At 42.4% G+C, this 13014-nt stretch overlaps 1 protein-coding gene across 1 annotated transcript in view; it reads right to left on the reverse strand.

The window, feature by feature from the left end:
* Positions 1–13014, reverse strand: part of LOC103748952 (serotransferrin) — a 58394-nt gene that overhangs the window by 9277 nt on the left and 36103 nt on the right. Inside the window, exons 18-21 of the mRNA XM_029555302.1 lie at positions 6067–6262; positions 5437–5531; positions 2520–2597; positions 1048–1130 (exon numbers count right to left, since the gene is read on the reverse strand). Coding sequence (XP_029411162.1) covers positions 1048–1130; positions 2520–2597; positions 5437–5531; positions 6067–6262 — 452 coding nt within the window. The remainder of the gene's footprint in view (positions 1–1047; positions 1131–2519; positions 2598–5436; positions 5532–6066; positions 6263–13014) is intronic.

Below are 13014 nucleotides of genomic sequence, written 5' to 3' on the forward strand. Positions count from 1 at the left end.
AGAAAGCCCCTGGAGACCAGAAGAGGGCATTGGATCTCCTGGAACTAGAGTGACAGACAATTGTTAGATACCAAGTGTGTGCTGGGAACCAAATCCGGGTCTTCTACAAGAACAACCAGTGATCTTAACTGCTGAGCTATCTCTCCAGCCACAGCAAGCAGTTCAACTTTATAACAATTAGAAATAAACCCTTTTGTGAACAATGCCAGCATTTGGATTTTTTTCTAAAAAGTAAATTTCTTATTGACAGAAAAAAAGAAAGAAAAAGAAAAAAACACTTGCTAGGTGTGGTAGCACACACTTATAATCCCAACATTTAGGAGGGGGATCAGTAATTTTTAAGTTCAGGCACAGCAAGCAGTTCAACTTTATAACAATTAGAAATAAACCCTTTTGTGAACAATGCCAGCATTTGGATTTTTTTCTAAAAAGTAAATTTCTTATTGACAGAAAAAAAGAAAGAAAAAGAAAAAAACACTTGCTAGGTGTGGTAGCACACACTTATAATCCCAACATTTAGGAGGGGGATCAGTAATTTTTAAGTTCAGGCCAGAGATGGAGCCGTATACCTTTAAACCCAGCACTTGAGAGGCAGAGGCACATGGATCTCTGTGAGTTCCAGGTCAGCCTGGTCTACATAGTGAGTTCCAGACCAGCTGGGGCTATAGAGAGACCCTGTCTCAAAATAAAAAAGAATAGACTTATGAGTAATTATTTCAGATATTCCCAATATCTTCTAGGATCTACCCTAGCCATAAAATTCCTTTTCCAGATTTTAATAGTCCTAACGTCATTAAATTTATCTTCAGAGTTAATGTCAAATTTAATAATAATGCTAATGGAAGTAATACTTCCTGACAATCTGAGAAACTCTTCTGAAGCATAAAGGCCTCACAATCCTAGCAAAGCTGGGCTTGCAACCAGAAATGGCTGGTCCATATTCTTTCCATCCAAGACACCATGATGCCAGTCCCATTAGAGCAAACAGCGTGAGTGGACACCACACACTGTACAGACTTCAAAAGACTCATGTCACTTCCTACTTACCTGGCTGAAGACTTAAAGCGATCCAAGAACTGAAGCCTTAAGCTCTCGTGCCCAGGGAGGTCAATCAAAGTCAGGCTATTGCCCTGAAGATGAAACAGTATTAAATTAACATTTCAGTCCAGTTCCAGGTTCACAAAATAAATCTTTACTATCAGATTATGGGTCCCAATGCTGGTGCTGAATCAATGAATCAAACAAATGTTTACTGAAGTTAATAAGTCTCACAAATGTTTGTGGAGCATTTTCTAATAATAAACACTGGTGTAGCTCAGTGGTTCAGTGCTTGCCTAGCACACATGAGGCACAGAAAAAATAAATTTTAAAAAAGGAGGTGCTGGGGCTGGAGAGATGGCTCAGCGGTTCAGAGCACTGACTGCTCTTGCAGAGGACCCGGGTTCAATTCCCAGCACCCACATGGCGGCTACTAACCGTCCTTAACTCCAGTTCCAGGGGAATCGGAAGCCCTCTTCTGACCTCCTCAGCATTGCCTAACATGGGTGCACTCACATACATGCAGGCAATACACTCATACACATAAAATAAAAATAAATAAATAAATAATAAAAAGGAGGTGCTTGGGAAGCTGGAAAGATGGCTCAGCAGTTAAGAGCAATGGCTGTTCTTATACAGGACCCGGGTTCTAGTCCCAACACCCACACATTTGTATATACACTGAACACTGGAAAGTACAAATACAAAAAGGCACAGTTAATGCTTCTAAGGAAAAAGCTGGGTAGTGGAGACAGGAAAAGAAAAAAACTACTTTTCACCAAACTTTTGTCTCTTGATATACTAGCTACTTAAAACATAACAGAAGAAGATGCAATACCTACTCAAAAGTCATAGTAATGCTAGAAAGACAGAAAAAAGCATAAACTGTAACGTTACTGCACACAAGTTACAGCCACAGGGAGGTGAGCACATTCAATCTGCTGCCTGGATTGCCAAGGGCAGAATCTGTTACACAGGGCATGTTCTTCATAAGTTATAAATGATACCTACATGCTCAGACTATTCCATTCCAAAAAGGTTCTTCCTTTATACCACCAGTGTCCTAGTTAACTTTACCAATTTGACACAGGCTACACTGATCTGAGAGGCCTCAATGAAGGAACTGTCTTCATCAGGTTAGTTTGTGGGCATGTCTGTGGGGAACACGTGGGGGACTGGTTTATTAACTGATGCAGAAGGGTCCAGTCCACTGTGGGTGGCACCATCCCTAGGCAGGTGGTAGAGGGCTATTTAAGAAAGTTAGCTTATTAAGCCAGAGGGTGAGTCAACAAGCAGCCTCCCTCCATGGCTCCCGACTTGAGTTCCTGCCCTGACCTCTCTTAATGATGGATTGGGACCTGGAAGTTTAAGCCAAATGAAACTTTTCCTTTCCAAATTGCCTCTGGCCTCAACAACAGAAAAACTAACTAAAACACACAGCAAAAAGTGTCAGATTCCAGAATACTGCACAGATACCTTACCCTGTTATTGTTGACTTTGTACACAGCAGAGCTATCTGTAATGGAAGTCTGAGTGTCTCTGTAATGGCCTGTTAACAGCTGTAAAAAACAAGATGGGAGTGATCAAGGTAAGCACATTACAGTAATAGCAAACGTATTTGAAGAATTACATTTGAACTCTCCCAGGTAGATGGTCAAATGAATGAATGCTATTTGCAATAGCAAAAAAAGATGATGCTGATTTCTTCGTAACCTGTAGAAAAACGTAATTACAAGCTTTGTTTCTCTTTTTGCAGTGCTGCAGATCCAGCCCAGAGCCCAGACTTGCTTCAAGACTGGCACCCTCAGTTCAACATGATTTTCAAACAATGGTAAGGGGCCACACTGACTGACATAAACATTTTTGCCATCAATTAAAGGCTAAGGAGGCGCTCAGTGTGTGAAGTGCTTGCTATGCAAGCATGAAGACCTGAGTTCAGATCCCCAGAAACCATGTAAAAGCCTGATGCTGTACTGCACGCATCTGTAATCCTAGTATGGGGGAAAATGGGAGGCAGACATAGGAGACTCTCTGGAGGTTCACAGACCAGCTAGCCTGGAGTAAGCAGCAATAAATGACAAGAGACCCTGTCTCAAACAAGGGAGGTGGTGAGGACTGACACCTGTGGCTGTCCTCTGACCTTCACATGTGCCAGGGCATATAAGCACCCACAGTGACAAACATGCACACACACACACAATCAGACATATACCCTCCTTTTTTGGTTATTTCTTTAGTGGAAAGAAGACATTTTTTTTCTCTCCATAGGAAGGGGAGGGGGCCAAAACCTTACATTATTCTCCACAGTAAAACATACTCAGTAAAAAAATACTGGAAACATAAGACTAAATATAAGTGAAGAGGAGCCTCACTAGCTTCAATTAGCAAAGGAAGATCATCTGCTAAAAATAGATCTTTGACAATGCTGGACTGCTAACTTGGAACTGGCCATGCTGGGACTATTTTATACCACAGGAATCAACAAAAGTTATTAGGCTTCCTTTATTCCTTTATTGATTATTTAGACTTAAGTGATGAAAGGGTTGGAGAGATGGCTCAGTGGTTAAGAGCACTGGTTGCTCTTGCAGAGGACCTGGGTTCAGTTCCCAGCATCCACCATGGCGGCTTACAATCATCTCTAACTCCAGTTCCAGGGAATCAAATGCCCTCTTCTGACCTCTGAAGGCACTGCACAACACAGGTGCACTTACATGCAGGCAGTACACTCATACACATAAAAATAAAAAGAGCTGGGGCCGGGTGTGGTGGCGTATGCCTTTAATCCCAGCACTTGGGAGGCAGAGGCAGGCGGATCTCTGTGAGTTCAAGGCCAGCCTGGTCTACATAGTGAGTTCCAGGACAGCTGGGGCTACAGGGAGACCCTGTCTCAAAAAGACAAATAAATAAATAAATAAATAAATAAATAAATAAAAGAGCTGTGTGTGGTGTACATGCCTTTAGTCCCAGCACTAGAAAGGCAGAGGCAATAGGGTTTCTGTGAGATCACAGCCAGTCTGGTCTACACAGTGAGTTCTAGCCCAGCTGGGATAACAGGGAAACCCCATCTAAAACACACACACAACACAATTCCAGCCCTTGGGAGGCAGAGGCAGGCAGAGCTCTGTCAGATCAAGGTCAGCCTGGTCTACATCATGAGTTCCAGGGAAATGAGACTAGGGAAACCCTGTCAAAAAAAAAACACAAAAACAAAAACAAAAAGCAAAAAAGAAAGTGATGAAAAAGGTTAATAAAGCTGGCTAAACTTATAAGTGTTTTATCTCTATAGCCATTATAATTGTTGTTAGCACAAGAAACTGAGACTGTATGTTTATTTATGTATTGCAGGCATGCATTGGGTGTGTGCACATTTGAGTGTGTGTGTGTATAGGACCCAGAGGTCAATGTCAGGCCCCTCAGTTGCTCTGCATCTTATTTCTTGAGACTGGGTCTTTCACTGAACCTAGAGCTAACCAACTGGTGAGGCTGGCTAGCCAATGAGTTCTGGAGATCCAAGTTATCTCCGCCTTCTCAGTACTTGGATGACAGATAAGCACTGCTGGGCCTGTCTTTTACAAGGGTTCTGGGGATCTGAACTCAGATCCTCATTCTTCCCCGGGAAGCACTTCATGGACTGAGTCATCTCCTCAGCCCTAGAGAATGTATTCTAACAGTATTATCTGACTCAGCAAAAAAGTTGCTGATATCACTCATGAATAAGTATAGTTTGATGAGCATCTTCATGTTCCACTTTCATCTTGTAAACTCAAAACAGAGGTGGAAGGATCTCTCTGAGTTCAAGGCCAGCTTGGTCTACATAGTTCCAGGCCAGCTGGAGCTACAAACTGAGAACCTATGTACACACACACACACACACACACACACACACACAAAATGTCCTGTAAGAATCAAAGGACTATACAAAATTTACAACACATTTTATAATGAGTAAAACATTGTTTAACAAGTTTTTAATTTTGGAGCATTTCAGATTTCAGATTAGGGATGCTAAACTGATAAAAATTTATGCAAAAATCCCAAAATTCAAAATATCCAAAAACTGGTACTACAAAAAAAGGTCTTTGAGACGCTCTCAGAAGGTTTTATTACTCAACAAATTATGGATGTTACTGGACCTTTAATTCTTTGGTTCCTTTGCCACAGAACATTTACATGGAGCCTTTAAACCTGATAAGAGCTAAATGTCAGAAAGAAAAAAAAGAAGGGAAAGAGAAAAGCTGTTTATAGGCTTCTTGAGAGTCCTTTTGTTCTAAGCAAACCAAGAATTCTCAAACTTGCTGACCAAATTTCTTTTATCAACTAAACCATGAGATCACTGGAATACTGGGATACCATAAGGTTTCCTATGAAGTTTAACAGAGTTGGAAATCAAATCATTACCCTGACAAACAGCAAAGTTTTCCCGGAGTCACAAAGGCCAGCAAGGAGAACAGCTCTCTGGCTACTCTTTCTGCTCCAGACAAACTTCCAGAACACTGCAAATAAGAGAAAAACAACTAACTTCCATCTTCATTTTCCAAAGTATTAACAGACAGGCATCTACGACAAAACACCGCATTTACTTGACTTTACTGTTATACTATACTGTTCACTGTTTACTATTATAATCGGTACTGTTACAAGAGGAACGCACCGAAAGCCAGCCACTGTTAGCTTGTCCACGTCTATGCCCCTTATCCGAGCTGAGGACACCTCCAGGGTTACTTAATGCCTCTGTAATCCCCAACCCAGCGAGCAAGCACAGGAAGCTCAAAGTTGGTGTGAAGACCATGGGAGTCCCGGCCTACGGGTGATGGAGGTGGACAAGCGCACAAGGGAGCGGGGCAGGTAACCCATGTCCCAAGAACCGTCACTTCCGGGTCCCCCTTCCACGCTGCTGAGGTCTGGAGGGTGAGTGGAGCCGCGAGTCTCACCACCCAGAGCCCCCCAGGTGCCCTCGCCGCCCGCCGCCTGGGCCTGCAGACGCCGAGCCGGGCCCGGGGCCGCCGCGACCGCCCCGCGCCCCTTTACCCAGTGTCAGCAGCACCGCGAGCAGCGCCACCGCCACAGACAGCAGCGCCGGGTCCCTCTGCTGCAGCTCCTGCCGCAAAGAGTCCAGGTAGGGCTGGAAGGCGCCCCCGCCGCCGTCCCCCAAACGCCAGGTGTCCACCGAGGCCATGGAGGTGGCGCGTGGTATTCCGGCCGCCAAAGCGACGTGGCCCAGGGCTCAGCGCGGCGGCGGTGCGCGGAGCATCACGGGGAATGGTAGGGGTTAAGCTGCCAAGTGCCTGATGGGAGTTGTAGTTCTCTGGCTTCGACACCATTTTTAAGATGTATACACATTTGTCGCTGCCTGCTTTGTGTGTTTTTTTCCTCCAACTTTTTTATTGTTCGAGTATTTCATACATGTAATGTATTTTGTTCAAATCCATTCTCACTCCCCTATCTTTTGGGGTTTTGAAAGAAAAATGAAATGAGCAAAATCAATAGCTTTTCAAATTTTCTGCTGAGAATTCTAGTCTGTCTCTACGTGATTTAGAACTTGTGAGACATTTACGCTGAATATAATGTTGCAGGAGATGTGACAGAAGGATTCACGGTACGATGGAATTCACAAAGGTGGCAGAGTCCTTTATGAGCTCAGAGAAAAGCTCCTAGAGACTGGAACCGAATTCTGAAGGATGGGTTGCCCTACTCTGGCGGCTAAAGAGAAAAGGATGCACCGAACAGAAGCCTGTGAATGCAAGCTAAAGACGCGCCAATACAAACCAATGAAACTCGGTAATTCAGTGTCATGCATTGTACAGCCAGCAAGGCAAACTCAAATAGCTGCATTCAGCTAAGCCACCAGGGGATACCAGGAAAGTCTGGGGGCTGTCGAAAATGCAGCCTCAAGGAGACAGGCCCTGCTTAACTAGGTAGGCATTTGAGGCCTGAGGTGGACCAGTTCTTCTAGTTTCTCAAGAGGTTATAAAAGCAGGTTGTTGTTTTTTAATGAGAAATTTTCCACTTTAAAATTTCAACAGGTAATTGAAAACATTCAACATTTGTGATCCAATTAAAATACCTCTGCTAGTCAGAAGTGGGCTTAGAGGGCCCTGCAGTCTCTGTCACTGAGTGTCATTGTGTTAAAGCATGTGTGTGATATGATTGAATGATGACTTTAGAAGTCAATGTCATTGAAAGACAAGTTTATTACGATGGCGCAGGTTCACACAAAATCTCAACACATAGAGGCACCAGGAAGAGAAGAACTGGGACTCTCCCTTCACCATTAGGCAGCAGTGAATGACTAGGTGGAAATATTTTTGATTGGGCAGGAAATGAACCAAAAGTTTGTGTTTGGAAGGTCCACGATGTGATTTAGACACACCCTCAAAGAGCAGATTTCTCTAGTGGTGAAATAAACACAAATTTAGCCATTCTTTTGGTCTTGTGATCGATTGGATGCTGAATCACCAATTACAAACTATGTAAAAATTGGTTAGAACAGTTATTTAAGTGAGAGTGACAGAAAATAAGCTGGAAAGGTTCTCAGGAATCAGACCTGAAGGGATTTTGTGTGCTATGCTGAAGAACCTGGAGTTTATTGCAAATGCAACAGTAAGTTGAGGATGATATAGGTGATTGGCAGATCTATGGAGAAATATGACTTGAGAGAGGAAAGACTGAGGCCAGGAGATCAGCTCAAGTCTTGTAGTATTTAGGCAAAAGATGCCCAGAGTCTAATACGGGGATAAAAGTGTGGAATGGAGGGCACAAATTTCAGAGATGATTAGAAGTTAAAACATAAGTTGTGACTAGGTGACGATGGTGACTTCAGTAGGAGCACAGTCAAGCCTGTATCCTGTAACATTGGTGTGGGTGGCCGGAAAGATGAGAGTGCCACTAAGTGAATTAAAGACTTCAATAAGGGGGATCGGGGCTGTGGATCCAATGGGAAGGGGCAGCTCAAATGAAAATTGCCTCTATGTAATGTTTCATCAGGTGGTGGAATGAAGAAATACAAAGTTCCACTAATAGATGTTTGATTTTTCATTTGGAAATCAGGAGTAAATTAGGCTTCTTTGTGAGTTCCTAAATCAATGACAGACATAAAACAAACATGCCCTGGAAGTGGTCAGCAGCATCTTTTTAGCGGAGAAGCTCCTATGATGCGGCCTCTGAATGAAAGTGAGCTTAGGGGGCTCTGTGGAGTGTGTGGGACACAGGGTTGCATGTTATCCAGGCTGACCTCAAACTTGCTATATAGCTGAGGATGACTTTGAATTCCTGATCCTCCTGCCTCCACCTTCCAAATTCTGGGATAATAGGTGTGCATCACCACACCTAGCTCAGTTGTTCTTTTTTTCACTTCTTAAGAAACCTCTGGATCTAGGTGTGGTGGTGCACGCCTGTAGTCCCAGCACTTGGGAGGCAGAGGCAAGTGGATCTTTGTGAGTTCAAGGCCAGCCTGGTCTACATAGTGAGTTTCAGGACAGCTGGGGCCACAGGGAGACCCTGTCTCAAAAAGATCAAAAAAGAAAGAAAGAAAGAATTTTTTCCCCACACTCTTGCCAACATTTGTTATCTCTTGTCTTTTTTCCTAGTAGCTACCTTCATAAATGTAAGGCGGTATTTCACGGTGGTTTTGATTTCCATTTCCCTCATGATTAAAGATGTTGAGCACATTGTCATATACCTATAGATAATTTGCCATCTCTAGAGAAATGTCTTTTGTAGTGTTTTGACCATTTTTTTGTCAAGCTATTTGTTTTTCTACTATTGAGTTGCAGGAGTTCTTTATCTTCTTTATCTCTTTATCTTTATTTTGAACACTCACCCCTTATTAGATATATCTCTTGAAGATTTATTTTCTGGATCCATAGCCTGCCATTTCATTGTTCTTTGATTGCACAGAAGCTGTATGTGTGTATGATTGAGCTGTGTGTAGAGGCCAGAGGTCAACCTCCTGTTTCTTGAGAACTGTCCACCTTACTTTGTGAGTTGAGGGTCTCTCACTGAGGCCTGGGGCTTGCCCAGGTCAGGTTAGACTGGCTGGCCAGTGAGTCCCAGTGATCCTGCTTTTGCCGCTCTAGCAGTAGAATAAATATACACACCACACTCAGCTCTTTAGGTGGGTGCTGAAAAACAAAGTCAGGTCTTCAGGCTTATGCAGCAAGCACTTTACCAATGAGACATCCCCTAGTCCCACAGAAGCTCTCTTGTGTGATGTAGTCCTATTCCTATGTATTTTTGCTCTTGTGATATGAGATGATAGCCCCAAAACTCATTGCCAAGGCCACTATATCGAAGCATATCCTTTTCGATATCTGGAGGAACTAGCTAGTCTGTCTCATGTCAGAATTTTTCTTGTGTGAACTAAATGAATTTATTTTTCAGTTGAGTATTTGTATCATTTTCTCAAGTTTAAAAATTATATATTGATTAATTTATGGAGAATTTGTTTCTTTGCAATATCAAGTCTTCCTAGCCAAGGCAATTCTGTCATTTTTATATTATTCTTTATTCTAATAAATGTGGTTTAAATGGTATTTGAATGTAGTTTTATTAGGTACTGAATGATACATTTTATTTATTACAATTTATTATTGCTATAACTCATTTTATTAGACAGGGTCTCCCTTTGGCCTTAGCTGGACTGGAAGTCACTATGTAGATCAGGCTGTACTTGATCTCACAGAGATCCCCTGCCTCTGCCTCCCAAGTACTGGGAGTAAAGGCATGTGCTACCAGGCCTGGCCATTGCTGCAACTCATTATTATTTGTGTAAGAGAAAAATTTTTATATTTTTTTCTTCTATTTTCCTGAATTTTGTTTTACTATTTTTAATATTCAATTCTTACTCTTACGGATTTTCTAGCCATACTATTACAATAACACTAATTTGTTGTTTCTTTAAATACTAACCTCATTTAGTTTTGTTATGTAATTGGATAGGCTACCAGCTCTGAAACACTGGGAAATAAGGTTGAAAGGTAACTTTTATGGGATGTTTCCATTTCTTTATCACAGATATGTATTAGATTTAGATTCTGTGGCTATAAGGCCACTGTCCAGTAACAACCTGTCTATCCCATCTTAGTAATTTATTTAATAATTAAGAATGTATGCTTGAGGTAGTCATGCTTGGCCCACCATAACGTCAACACTTAAAAGTCTGAGTAGTAGGATGGTCAAGTTTGATGGCAGCCCAGGCTACGTGATGAGTTTTCCTGGCCAGCCTAAGCTAAAGAGTGAGGAGAGATTTTTTTCTAAGTCACTGAATTTTATCAGTGCCTTCTAATTGCTTAAGAGTTTCTCTTGAGTATAAAAATTAGGTTTATTGACCATTGCAATCAGACACCTTTCCCAGAGGAATCATGTATTGACAGAGCAGAGCTGGTGTAAAAACATTCACATCGGATCTAGACTTTAAAGTTCTCCCAGAGTCTTGTTTCCCTAGATGCTAGAAAGTTAAGAGAGGTGTACGATGTTGTGTATAGAAAGAATCTTCTTACAGTTTCGTATCTGAATGTCATCTGAGACCATCATGAGAACTTGTAAAAGAAACGAGTCAACTGGAGAGTTATTTAGAAGACAAAAATCAAAAGAACTTGGTGATACAGGATGTGGAATGAAGGGAGATGGTGAATTAAAATTTGACATCTCTTGCCCCATAGTCCCCTGGGACTTAGCTGACCTTGGAGGGCAAGGAACAAAAATTGTCCTTTTGATCAGATTAGTGTGGACCTTTAGGTGTGGTTATTAAACATTCAAGAAGGTCAGTCACAGCAGTCTGGAATATTTAATTACTGTGTAACATGTAGGTAAAGCTTGAACAAAAACTCAACATTTTTGGATAAATCTTGACTAGACATATATTTGTTTTTTCTAAGTTAGTCTTTGTAATAATTAAAGTAGGGGTTTGGCTGAGCTTTGAAGATTACTTTAGTGGGTTTAGGTACATAAAAGGCTATACAGATAATGTAGGAAGAGTGACCCTAAGTCAGAAAAAGAGATTTAACATCATAGGTTAAGTAAGCACAGCCCAGGAACTTAAAGCAATTTTTCTTAGATCTGTCTCAAAAGAAGATTGTTTTACTATAAATAGAAGTAGTTTTTCTTTCCCAGACTCCCATACCCTGATTTACAGTTTTTCAGAAGGACGAGAGGGGGGTCATATCACATACCTATAGATAAGAAATAAGCTGATCAGGATTCAGACCAAGCTCACCCAAACCAGACATCTTCTAATAGCCATGGGGAACCCCAATACTTGTCTGTATCCATTTAATCTAAGACTGTGACTTGGTGTACAGTACAAGCCAGGGGGTAGACTGAAAATTTTGACTGTAACAATAATTATTATAAGAACAACCCTGTATCTCTATAAACCTGCTCAGACCTTCAAAAAATTGACATCTGCAATTATGGCATGGATTATTGGATAAATAGCCATGTCTTCAGTTGTGAAATGTACTGCAGTAGTTAGCTTAGGGAAGCAGGAGTGGGAAAGGCAGGGTAGTCCCCTTGATTTTGTTGTTGTTGTTTTGTTGTGATACTAGGACTCAGAGTCAGAGCATCAAGTGAGCTATCATTGGGCTACATCCCCAGGCCCAGTCTTTTATTTTCTGGGTTTCTGACTGCTTTCAGACTCTGCAGTACAGATTCATGGGTAGTAAGAGGCATAGAAGGAGGGTGCTGGAGCCTGTGGCCCCGGCTATTAATATGACTGCCCAGAAGTCATTAGCATTCCTCAGAAGGGAATCTGGGAAGTGAGACGTGTACTAGGTCAAGAGAGGCCCTCTTAAGATTTTTGAGTTAATAGGATGAGCCTATAGCAAGGACCACAAAGAACAGAGACAGGTAGGAATCCAAGAGAACAGGCATGTCAGTGATGGAAAAACATTCCAAGAAAAGACAGAGTGGCCTTCTTACTGAGTACAGGAAACGGGCTCAAGAATAAAGAAGCAAGTTGGTTTTACAGTTGGCAGGTGGTAGCAACTTTTGCCAGGATGGCTTTGGAGAGATGGTAGAGATGAGTTTCTGTTCCCAGTCAACAATAATGGACATGGAAAAATGAGCCTCCACCTTACAGGAAAGTGAGCTGTGAAGGGGAGGAGACAGAGTAGAAATGAGACAGAAGAGGGGACCCATCTATCTCTGGGGCACTGGGAAGGTGTTGAGCACTCTTAAAATCTGTTAGGAATCACTGTGAATATTCATACTAAGTTCCTTGAGTTCTTCTTGGAAGCGCTCCTTCTGATGTTCGTTTTCCTACAAATAAGCAAAGAACTGGCAGGATGGGAGAAACTGACTCCCTAATTAGTGGCTCTTGGATACTCCCTTGCTGTCTTGACTGCCTTAAACAAAAGAACTCGTCAGTGAAATACCTATCCAGGTTACCCTTTTGCCAACACCAACTGTCTTGAGCACTCCCTAGAAACCTTGTCACAGCTTCTCTCTCTGGCTCTGTTGGGGTCCTCTGTTATGCAAAGTAGAAGTCTCTTCACTTCCGGATAGCTCACGAGCTCGGAAACCATGTGCTGCAGATTCCTTTTCATAGCAGAGTGCCTTCCTGGCATCCTCCCTGACTCTTCTTTTAAAGTGCTCCACAAATACATGCCCTCCGGCACAGGAGCTACCAGGTTTTTAATCAGGTGTTGTCTGATAGCCTGATAGAAGCCCACCGCCCTATGTAAATGAGGCATCCTAAAAGTACCTATCAGCTAAGACTTCTTCTGCTGTCTCTACACTATCAATAGTCCTAGTTTTACCCCAATAAAGTTGGAGCTGGAGCTGGAGCTGAATCACTGAGATCTGAGCTGAGTCACTTGTCTTGAGCTGTAACACTAAATCCTGTGATCCAGTCTCCCCGGGGGGCACTATTCCTCCGTCACTGACTCGTGGACACCCTGGCTTTCACCGTCCCTCGTACGCTTCCCATGTGGTTCAAGTGGCCAGTGGACCTCACATCCTGAGGAAGGTATATGGGTG

This window comes from Nannospalax galili, unplaced genomic scaffold (genome assembly GCF_000622305.1).
Source record: "Nannospalax galili isolate Female #2095 unplaced genomic scaffold, S.galili_v1.0 scaffold1046, whole genome shotgun sequence".
NCBI classification, from domain to species: Eukaryota; Metazoa; Chordata; class Mammalia; order Rodentia; family Spalacidae; genus Nannospalax; species Nannospalax galili.